Source organism: Ctenopharyngodon idella, chromosome 14 (assembly GCF_019924925.1).
Source record: "Ctenopharyngodon idella isolate HZGC_01 chromosome 14, HZGC01, whole genome shotgun sequence".
Taxonomy (NCBI): Eukaryota; Metazoa; Chordata; class Actinopteri; order Cypriniformes; family Xenocyprididae; genus Ctenopharyngodon; species Ctenopharyngodon idella.
The window spans coordinates 18,818,495-18,830,689 of NC_067233.1; the positions used below are offsets into that span (position 1 = coordinate 18,818,495).

Here is a 12,195-nt window from a genome sequence, read left to right on the forward strand (position 1 = left end):
CTAAAGTGTGCAATCAAAAATGTATGCACTTTCTAAAAAATTCTTCCAAAACGAAATATCTGAGTGGATGTTATCGTAATTCATTTTAATGCTCTATACTCCTAGTTAAAGGGATAGTTCCCCCAAAAATTATCCCATGATTTACTCACCCTCAAGCCATCCTAGGTTTATATAACTATCTTCTTTCAGACGAACACAATAGGAGATATATTTAAAAATATCCTTGCTCCTCCAAGGTTTATAATGTTTGTGAAGGGGGGGCCACATTTTGAAGCCAAAAAAATGCATCCATCCTTAATAAAACTAATCCATACAGCTCCAGGGGGTTAATAAAGGCCTTCTGAAGCAAAGCGATGCATTTTTGTAACAAAAATATCCATATTTAAAACTTTATAAATTCAAATAACTAGCTTCTGGAGGATGACTGTACGCATACTGCACAAGCCGACTTGCGGCAAATGAGTAATCCTCTGACGCGGTGTATGACGCAGGATGTAGGAGTATCGTAAGCTTAGACGCCTCTCGTGGTTCAAACAAATAGGGCAGGGCAACAAACTCAAGCTCCTCTTTCGAAATCCTCAGACATTTCTCTTTAAAAATTATTGTTTTAGACTTCTAATTCATGACCGGTGTTTTGTTTTGCTCTATCCTCTGCACTTCCGCATTTGGCATTATGTTGTGCGTCGGGTCAGAGGATACTCTTCCACCGCAAATCGATGCATACAGCCGTCTGCCGAAAGCTATAGTTAATAAAGTTTTAAATATTGATATTTTTCTTACAAAAACCCATTGCTTTGCTTCATTCATATTATGGATGGATGCATTATTTTTTTTGGCTTCAAAATGTGGCCCCCCATTCACAACCATTATAAAGCTTGGAGGAGCAAGGATATTTTTAAATAGATCTCCGATTGTGTTCATTTGAAAGAAGATAGTCATACACACCTAGGATGGCCTTTAATGTCTCGTTTATGCCTTTTAAAATTTCTCCTAAGGAATTTTAGGAAGAAACATGATCAGAGACAAAGTTGATACATAAATGAAACATAACTTCAGTCTCTTCAGTGATGAAAAAGCATCCTCTGAGCAATAAAATTAGACACACACTGCCTCTCTTATACAATCTGTTTAGTTAAGAGGTTATGTGAGCACTTTGAAAGATCGACCTGATCTCTGTGTAATGTGTCTACTACAGTCTGGTGTCTCTCCTCCCCCACTTAACCTCTCACAGCTCTTCCTCTCATATCATGATATCTACTTTATAGCTCAGACCACACACACGCACATGCTGTCATGTTGTATAATTTCCGTCAACAGTCAGGCTTCTCGTGTGTGTGTGTGTGTGTGTGCATATAACACGCCACTGCTTGTTTTTCCCTGACGCAAGCAAAATAAGTGGAATTCACCAGTGTTTAAAAGTTAATCCATCAAAAATTGTTATTGATCGTCCACCACACACACATACACACACAAACTCATGAATATCCCATCAGAAAGCATGCAATGACTAAGCATGCTGAGTTCCTCCTCAAGTCAACGGGGGGTTTGGAAAAACCAATTTATCAGTGGCCACACACCCGGGTTTCTGCCCCTGTTTGCTTGTAGGTGCTATAACAGCGGTTCTGGTTCAATCCCTATTTCATGCTGAAATAAACGATCTGCTGCCCGGCCTCTAGGCCAACACCCTGATATTACATTAGCCATTCGTCCGACAAACACAAACAAGCAACCTCAAAACAAGTTCGCATCTGCGGTGGGGCTGGATGGATCACTGAGAAAATTCACTTCGGGCCCTCCGGGTCATTTCACTAATGAACGACCGGATATTGAACGCTGAAAGCTCAGCCGGACCCCTGGGCATTGACAGACTACTTCGCTCCAACCGTCCTCATCGGATCAGTTCGGCTCCCAACCTTCCCAATTTATTTGCTCAGTGAACAGAAGGGCCAAAGTGCACTTCATTAGCCTGATGAAGCTTTTTTTAAGATCCATAACACCCGTTTTAGGCTCACGTCCTCAGAGTCATCGCCACTGACCTCTGTTACACAACCACAAGCTCTTTCACTCATTTACTCATCAGTTTTTCTGCACACTTGCTGGTGGCTACAGCTGAGCTTTTGATGCTGGTCAGCATACAACGTCTTTCAAACTGTGTGTCAGCTGTATTATTTTGTCATTTAGGGTCGGGAAGCCAACATGACCCCGTTTGGTGTTTTGAAATGCTGGATTATAGAGGTTACAACTGTTTCAAAATGACCAGGAGCACAAGGCTTCTCTAAACGAGACTCACTGGCACGACTGGCAACAAAGTAAGCCAGAGATGAATAATTAATCTACTGTTGTCTCATTAAAACTGCCCAATAAATTTGTGACTATCACTGCTCTAAACTGAGGCATATGATAGCTAAATCTAGAACAATCACTGTAAAGACTCACTTTAATGTGACATGTTTACACCACACTGTATAATAAAATAATACTATAATACATGAAGAAAGCTATCTCAATGGACCCTCGGATTTACAATCTGCCATTTTTGTTCACTGAGCTTTTTGAGTAAATCACTTGAGCAGTAAAAAAATGCCATGTGACTCATGCTGCGTTTTAAAAGAATTCGGAGGTGCTGGGAATACCCAAGTTCCCGCCCAAAAAATGTCCCACTTCCAACCTCAAGTTCCAGTCAACATCTTGATCACATGATGGCGCCATCATCCAGCGAGAATGTTTTGTGTTATATAAAATTTAAATTATATTATTAATGCAATAATAATATCAATATAATATAAATAATATAATACTTTAATTTTAATTTAATTAATACATTGCATTAAACTGAGAAGACATTAAAAGTACAATGGAGTGTCCGGAGTGTGTAATTATGCAGTTGTGTATAAAGTACTCAAAAACCATACTTGAGTAAAAGTATAGATATCTTACCAGAAAATGACTTTGGTAGAAGTTAAAGTCACTGTTTAGAATATTACTTGAGTAAAAGTTTTAAAGTATGTGATATTTTTTGTACTTAAGTATGAAAAGTATTTTATATATATATATATATATATATATATATATATTAAACGTACACATTGAAAGTAAAAATACAAGTAAATGTAAAATACAAAAGGAGCAAAAAAAAAAATATATATATATATATATTAAAAATTGTTCTATCCACAGTTTGAGCAGCAAGATTGTATTCAGTTTTAACTTTCTTACATTTTGTTTTCTTTGAATTAAAAAAAAATGGCAAAATGTTTATTGTAAATTAAATATAAAAAACTACTAATATATTATTTATACATTGATCATTCATGTTAATTCATAGTGCATTATAACTAATGTAAGAGACAACTTGTTAAAATATTAAAATGTTAAAATATAAATGTTGAAATTATCAATGAACAATATTTTTATTAACCTTATTTAATGTTACAAATGGAGTCTTATTATAAATGTTACCATTTCATTTAAATCCAAACAGTCATGCTTAAAAAATTGCCATCTTTACACACAAAGGCATAGCATAGGTCTATTATATGTATACTTTTACACATTATTTGGTTCTATTTTAGAAAACTTAATTATTATCTAATCAAAATATGTGTTATAGTGCCGATATAAAAAAAAGAACAAATCGAATACATTTCTGATTTATGTTTCTGTCGCTGCATGATGAGGATACATTTTAAACATGCAACTTCGCTGGATAATGAATGCATAACAGCGAACAAATGGATATAAACTAATGCAAATGAATGGTAACAATCGTGACATTAAACAGTTGGTGTTTTTGTCACATTGTTTTAACTGCTTGAGGTACTATGTTAGCATCCTCTCAGCCTCGACGGCAAACATACTACTGTTCTCCACTAATGCAGCATCTAGTCAACAAACTAATTACCTTATAATGATATGAAAATGTACTGTAAAACATACCGTTTTGTTTTCTGTTTTAAGTCCGTTTTTGAAGTGTCCAGAGCGCAGCCTCACGTCACGTGTCAAAACAAACTCTACGAGGCATCAGTGATAGTTTTTATTTCGCCTCTAGAGGCCGCTCTTGTACTGTATAGTGATGGCGCACTCTTCTCAGCCGCTCCAGCAACGGACGCAATCCGGAAAATGAAATCAACCGCTGTTGTGCGAGCACTTGTTCGCAAATGCTTGCTTGCAGTCTGTGTTCTTCCGCCTTTATTTTGTAGTAAGTAACGAAAATGCTTTGGGAGAATGTATCGGAGCAAAAGTATACATTTTATTTAGGAAATGTAGTGGAGTAAAAGTAAAAGTTGACAGAAATATAAAAACTCAAGTAAAGTACAGATTCTCCCAAAAAATACTCAAGTACTGTAACTAAGTATTATTACTTCGTTACATTACACCACTGTAATTATGGCATCTATCAGGGCTAACCAACCAAACCTTGACCCTTGCCCTTGGTTTTATGCATCATCTACTACAAGGAACATGCTAACGTTAGAGACGCACTTTGACACACCAAGTGCCTTGATGGATAAACTTTGCTATAGTCCAGGTTTTGGCTTTTTGCCTTTTATTGTATTACAAACAGGAAAGGGAGCGGAATATGATCATGACATGACGCAGGCCGGATTCAGACCAACACAATGAATCTTTATGTTTTAATGAGCACATGCACTGCCTGATGTAACAGTTCTGACATAATAGACCAGATTAATCTTTATATTCAGGATGGGAAGTTATCACATGGCTGTTTGCTCACCAGGTTGATCTTTAGATAAGGGCAATGCAGGTGATAATTTTAATAACAGCATCAGTTTTCTTGACCTCTGTTGCACTAAATCTGGCCACAGTGTCAAAAGAAATAATCTAACACTGATTTACAACATCAGGATGAGGAAGTGGAGCCTCAGGCACTGCATTTGAGTTTGTTTTCATTCTTACACAGTGCAGATCAATAAAACACAAACATGTATCTATTCAGTATTATATTAATAGCCAGTGTTCTTTTTGTGAATACAAAGAGGGTCACATTTTCCTGTTAAACAGTAAACAGCAACAGAGGGCAAAAATAAATCAGACTTTTATGGTCGACAAGCTCTGCTGGTTCGACAGTGTTGTAAAGAAGATGTAGGGCACATAAAATTCACACATACAAGGATGTTTCTTGGACCAAATAATATGGTTTGCTCTAGATACGATAGGCTGTTTACCATATTTGCCTGTTTGACACAAAGTTGCACAACCAGACAATATTAAAGCTGCTTTTGACTGTACAAAACTGTTCTGTCAAAAAAACGCTCCAAGTCAGAAGAACAGCATGGTTTCATAACTGAAAAGGTCATTCATTCACTCAGGAACTGGGGGCTTATGAAATATATTATGAAAATTCTCATTCATACAGATCTAGCAATGATCATCATATAGAATCATCTTCTTTAATCTACATCTGAACATCCTATAACTTTCTAGGGACTAAACTCTTCTATCTCAGTCACTCAAAGAAATTTTTATATATATCCAAATCTACTTTAGACTAAGTTTGAGACTATATTGGAAAACATGTTAAATGTTATGTTATGTTTTATATATATATATATATATATATATATATATATATATATATAATCTTAATAATAAAATTATATTAGTATTATTTTCATTTAATAAAACTAACCTCTTTTTCCATTCATTTTTGACCACATATTACCATATTCAGTTGTAAAATAAGCATTGTTTATCATAAACATCCTTTGCACTTCCAGACAGAAAGTTGTCATTACGCAGCATCCCTTCAGCACGCTGTGACCCAGCAAAATCAATCTCCAGCTGTCTGTGCGGATCGGGTCTTACCTTCCGTGTGACAGCTCGAGGAAAGCAGGGTGCTCGGAGGTCGGAAGAGGTAAGGCAGGTACCGGGAGAAACATTTCATCTTTCTTTCGTCTGTTTTCCTTTGGGAGGGTCCTTTCCCACCATCCGCGCTGCGATGACAGCAGATCCGGACCGGAGGAGGGATGCTGCTGCTGCTCCCTGGATGCGTGTGGAGTCACGGCAGCATCCTAAACACTTCTCACGCGTGTCAAGAAGACGTGCTGTGCATCCTCACAGTTCATCATGTTTTCCTCCCAGAAGGACAGAGGGTTGAGCTGTTTTTCTGAGCTTCGGTTGGGAGGGGCAGTGATGGGGCAGTTACGCTACATGGACATTTACCCTATGACCAGGAATATACTGCGCACAGCCCGACTGATCATCAAGCTTTATTTAGATGCGCTCAAAGCATGACATGAAATCACCCTCATGCTTATGAGAGTAACCGTAAACTTTTTGCTGTTCAATTTAAAGCTGTGCAACAGCGCCATCTCATGGTTGGCATGTATACCGCCATGACATGCTTGTTGAAATTTCTGTATTAATAATATTCGGTTAACTTAAAGGGTTAGTTCACCCAAAAATGAAATTTCTGTCATTAATTACTCACCCTCGTGTCGTTCCACACCCGAAAGACTTTCGTTCATCTTCGGAACACAAATTAAGATATTTTGATGAAATCCAAGAGGTTTTTTTTATCCTCCATTGAAAGCAACAAAATTACAACATTCAAGGTCCAGAAAAGTAGTAAAAACATCGTCAAAATAGTCAACGTGACTACAGCGGTTTAACCTTAATGTTATGAAGCGATGAGAATACTTTTTCTAAGCAAAAACAAAACAAAAATAATGACTTTATTCAACAAATTCGTCTCTCCCCGTCATTCTGCTACGCTATTTACGTTGCAGAGCTTCAGTGTTTTCGTCCCAACGCTGGCTCAGTATTGGCTGGCTCTGGTCACGTGAGCAGCACGACGCATACGTGTGATGCTGACGCAGCCGGAGTTCTGACGTAGAACCTGGAAGTGCTGCAATGTAAATAGCATAGCAGAATGACAGGAGAGATGAATTTGTTGAATAAAGTCATTATTTTTGTTTTGTTTTTGCACACAAAAAGTATTCTCGTTGCTTCATGATATTAAGGTAGAACCACTGTAGTCACGTTGACTATTTTAATTATGTTTTTACTACTTTTCTGGACCTTGAATGTGTTCATTTCGTTGCTTTCAATGGAGGATAAAAAAAACCTCTCGGATTTCATCAAAAATATCTTAATTTGTGTTCCAAAGATGAATGAAGGTCTTACGGGTGTGGAACAACATGAGGCTGAGTAATTAATGACAGAAATTTCATTTTTGGGTGAACTAACCCTTTAAGTTCAATTCATGTTCTGTTTAACAATCAAATGTTTATACGTTTGGCTAAAAAAACAAAACAAAAAAAACATAGGCCTAAAGATTGTTAGATTAAAATTTAGGTAGACTATCCACAGCCTCGAAGCAGCTATCAGTCATCAGTTAATAAACACAAAACGCTGTCAAAGTTACACTAACATAATGCCGAAAAACATTTTTTAAAAAAGAAACATAAAACATCCTATACTATTAACAAGAATAAAGATAGGAGTTTAAATAAAATAACATCTTTATACGGAGCCCCGCACATGCAGGGGGAAAAAAGTATTGTTCTGTCAGGACCACTATCGTCAAATATGATTGATAAGCATAGAGCTGTTACATCCACGCCTTCCTGGACTCCAGTTCCCAGTATCCTCCTGTTCTCCTCACCTGTCTTCACTTCCCTCATCAGTCTTCCCGCCATTTTACCCGGATTCCCTGCACCTGTTGTCCTCGTCAGCACTCCCTTTAAGTTGGACTCACTCCCTGCACTCCTGGTCCATTATATTGTTTGCTACATGTGTGTAAAGCTGTCGTTCTGACCTTCTATATGATTAAAGCCCTTATATTGTGGATTTCCGTATTTCGCCTCATCTATACAGCATACACCTGTAACAGAATAACGGACCAAACCGCTGGGAATCTACATTTCAAGATGGGCTTATTCTTCATCTCTGAGATCCCTGTGTCTCCCGTGCCTCCAAAGCCAGCTACAGCGTCGGATCGCCTTTGTGGGTGCCGGCAGGACGGTCGCTCGCTGGAGAGGTATGTGGAGGAGTTTGTCGAGCTTGCTTATTTGGCGAATTGGCCAGATGCCTGTTTGAACGCCTGTTTTCTGGCGGGGCTGGACGAGGACACGATCCGTTTTAAAGAACCTGCCTGCTATTTTTCCCTAGTTGAAGCAATTAATCTGATTTTGTTCCTAAATTGTTCTGATTTTGTCATTGAGGAGGTTCTTGATAAGTCGTGTGATCCTCGTCCAGTTTCCTCAGAAACACCGGCGGCCTGGCCAGTTCGCCAATCGCCGCTTCCCTCCGCCTGCCCCTCCAGTGAGCATTCCCCTGGTGTCCTGCCGGACCCAAAACCCCAGAAGGCCGAAGAAAGATCCTCTGCGGGGCCGAAACGGCCAAGAAGGAAAAGAAAGAAGGCCGTTATACAACCCCAATCTCCTGAGTTTTCTAACGCCAAGCAGCCCAAAACGCCAATAATTGTGGAAGAAGAATGGTTAATAGACTTTTGGACTGAACCTGCTCCTAGCCTCCTTGAACCTGCCCCAAGTCTCCTCGATCTCGCTCCAGCCGCCGCCGAGCCCTCTGCTCCAGCCGCCGCCGAGCCAGCCGCTCCAGCTCCTGCCGCCGCCGAGCCAGCCGCTCCAGCTCCTGCCGCCGCCGAGCCTGCCGCTCCAGCTCCTGCCGCTCCAGCTCCTGCCGCCGCCGAGCCTGCCGCAGCAGCCCCAGAGCCCACTCCAGCAGCCCCAGAGCCCGCCCCGGCTCCTGCCGCCGCTCCAGCATTCGCCGAGCCTGCCGCTCCAGCATTCGCCGAGCCTGCCGCTCCAGCATTCGCCGAGCCTGCCGCTCCAGCATTCGCCGAGCCTGCCGCTCCAGCATTCGCCGAGCCTGCCGCTCCAGCATTCGCCGAGCCTGCCGCTCCAGCATTCGCCGAGCCTGCCGCTCCAGCATTCGCCGAGCCTGCCGCTCCAGCATTCCCAGAGCCTGCCGCTCCAGCATTCCCAGAGCCCGCCCCGGCTCCTGCCGCCGCAGCCGCCGAGCCCGCCCCGGCTCCTGCCGCCGCAGCCGCCGAGCCCGCCCCGGCTCCTGCCGCCGCAGCCGCCGAGCCCGCCCCAACAGCCGTGGCCGCCCACGGTTTCAGACCCCATGACGGCCAAGGACCTGGTACCACCCTGGAGACCTCAGCACCCACCTGCACCCCCCGCACCTGCCTGTAGGTCTCCAGGGCGCCCACCCCCCCTCCCCGTTGTTTCATCTGAGGCGTGAGGACACGCCTTCCGGGGAGGGGGAGGTAATGTTACATCCACGCCTTCCCGGACTCCAGTTCCCAGTATCCTCCTGTTCTCCTCACCTGTCTTCCCTTCCCTCATCAGTCTTCCCGCCATTTTACCCGGATTCCCTGCACCTGTTGTCCTCGTCAGCACTCCCTTTAAGTTGGACTCACTCCCTGCACTCCTGGTCCGTTATATTGTTTGCTACATGTGTGTAAAGCTGTCGTTCTGACCTTCTATATGATTAAAGCCCTTATATTGTGGATTTCCGTATTTCGCCTCATCTATACAGCATACACTGTAACAAGAGTATAGAGTTTGCATTGGCGGTATGGTTCTGTTCTGGGCAAGAACTCCCTGCGCATCCATGCAGCCTAGCATGAATAAGAGCAGGGAGAGCAACAATAACCCCCCTAGGGTAACAGAACAGAACCAATATGCAGATATAATTAATGTCAATAATTTAACGTACACAAATTTCAAGAATAGTTTGATTCAGGGGAATTATAAGGCCAATCTTGACTGAAGAGAGGAGGAGCTGGAGATGGAGGAGAGTAATTAGCTCCTGAGAAATGCAATAGCTGCTGATAATACTGAGGAGCTTATACAGGTGCTGGTCATATAATTAGAATATCATCAAAAAGTTGATTTATTTCACTAATTCCATTCAAAAAGTGAAACTTGTATATTATATTTATTCATTACACACAGAATGATATATTTCAAATGTTTATTTCTTTTAATTTTGATGATTATAACTGACAACTAAGGAAAGTCCCAAATTCAGTATCTCAGAAAATTAGAATATTGTGAAAAGGTTCAATATTGAAGACACCTGGTGCCACACTCTAATCAGCTAATTAACTCAAAACCTGCAAAGGCCTTTAAATGGTCTCTCAGTCTAGTTCTGTAGGCTATACAATCATGGGGAAGACTGCTTTACAGTTGTCCAAAAGACGACCATTGACACCTTGCACAAGGAGGGCAAGACACAAAAGGTCATTGCAAAAGAGGCTGGCTGTTCACAGAGCTCTGTGTCCAAGCACATTAATAGAGAGGCGAAGGGAAAGGAAAAGATGTGGTAGAAAAAAAGTGTACAAGCAATAGGGATAACCGCACCCTGGAGAGGATTGTGAAACAAAACCCATTCAAAAATGTGGAGGAGATTCACAAAGAGTGGACTGCAGCTGGAGTCAGTGCTTCAAGAACCACTACGCACAGACGTATGCAAGACATGGGTTTCAGCTGTCGCATTCCTTGTGTCAAGCCACTCTTGAACAACAGACAGTGTCAGAAGTGTCTTGCCTGGGCTAAAGACAAAAAAGACTGGACTGCTGCTGAGTGGTCCAAAGTTATGTTCTCTGATGAAAGTAAATTTTGCATTTCCTTTGGAAATCAGGGTCCCAGAGTCTGGAGGAAGAGAGGAGAGGCACACAATCCATGTTGCTTGAGGTCAAGTGTAAAGTTTCCACAGTCAGTGATGGTTTGGGGTGCCATGTCATCTGCTGGTGTTGGTCCACTGTGTTTTCTGAGGTCCAAGGTCAACGCAGCCATATACCAGGAAGTTTTAGAGCACTTCATGCTTCCTGCTGCTGACCAACTTTATGGAGATGCAGATTTCATTTTCCAACAGGACTTGGCACCTGCACACAGTGCCAAAGCTACCAGTACCTGGTTTAAGGACCATGGTATCCCTGTTCTTAATTGGCCAGCAAACTCGCCTGACCTTAACCCCATAGAAAATCTATGGGGTATTGTGAAGAGGAAGATGCGATATGCCAGACCCAACAATGCAGAAGAGCTGAAGGCCACTATCAGAGCAACCTGGGCTCTTATAACACCTGAGCAGTGCCACAGACTGATCGACACCATGCCACGCTGCATTGCTGCAGTAATTCAGGCAAAAGGAGCCCCAACTAAGTATTGAGTGCTCATACTTTTCATGTTCATACTTTTCAGTTGGCCAAGATTTCTAAGAAGCCTTTCTTTGTATTGGTCTTAAGTAATATTCTAATTTTCTGAGATACTGAATTTGGGATTTTCCTTAGTTGTCAGTTATAATCATCAAAATTAAAAGAAATAAACATTTGAAATATATCAGTCTGTGTGTAATGAATGAATATAATATACAAGTTTCACTTTTTGAATGGAATTAGTGAAATAAATCAACTAAATATTCTAATTATATGACCAGCACCTGTATATGGATGCTGTGATAGGCGCCGTATTCCTATAGGTAGACGTAAGTCACCTGGGAGTCAGCTGATGCGAGCTTGACTGACGTGACCTGCCAGAACTGACGCTAACGCTGGATATTTACTAAATCGTGCGCACAAATTACTATTTCATTCCCTCGAAATCAAGGGAATGAATTAGTAAGTCGTGCACACGATTTATAAATCGAGGGAATGACTTAGTGAAACATGCGCACGATTTAGCAAATTGAGGGAATCACTTAGTAAGCACGATTTAGCCTACTATTTTTTCCTGCATGTCTCCGTACTTTACTGTTTTTCAGTCTGTATATTAAAACGTTATTTGTAGCTACATTTTACTTACAGTAATGCAGTACTACTGTAAAAAAAAAAAAAAAAAAAAAAAAAAAAAAAAAGGAAAATGTACTGGGTTTTGTTTAGTGAGATTTTATTCAGTTCTGTTCTGTTTCCCTGTCATTATTTGATCTGATTTCCTAGTTTGTCACCCAGGATACCCCATTAATTAATCATTCTTTTCAGCTGGTCTTCATTAGTTCTCTTTGTTTGCTCCTTGTACTTAAACCCTATGTTTCATTCTGTTTCTTTTCTGGTGTAGTTGTCCTGATCATTTTTTTTTCTCCTGGATTATTAAAAAAAGACTTTCTGCATTCAGTCTTGTGTGTTATACTACACGTGACAACTGGTAATTCTCTGCCATGACTCCATCCATTAAGTTAAGGACATTTCCTTTAACTCTAAACCAA

At 41.0% G+C, this 12,195-nt stretch overlaps 1 protein-coding gene across 2 annotated transcripts in view; it reads right to left on the reverse strand.

Annotated features, from left to right (window-relative positions):
* The window catches only part of ppp2r2ba (protein phosphatase 2, regulatory subunit B, beta a), a 79,455-nt gene that overhangs the window by 65,603 nt on the left and 1,657 nt on the right, over positions 1 to 12,195 (reverse strand). Inside the window, exon 1 of one of the 2 annotated variants that reach the window (XM_051859633.1) lies at positions 5,827 to 6,335. The exons of the other annotated variant lie outside the window; for it this stretch is intronic. Coding sequence (XP_051715593.1) covers positions 5,827 to 5,905 — 79 coding nt within the window. The 5' untranslated portion in view covers positions 5,906 to 6,335. Of the gene's footprint in view, positions 1 to 5,826; positions 6,336 to 12,195 lie in introns of those variants that run through there. 2 annotated transcript variants of the gene reach the window in all.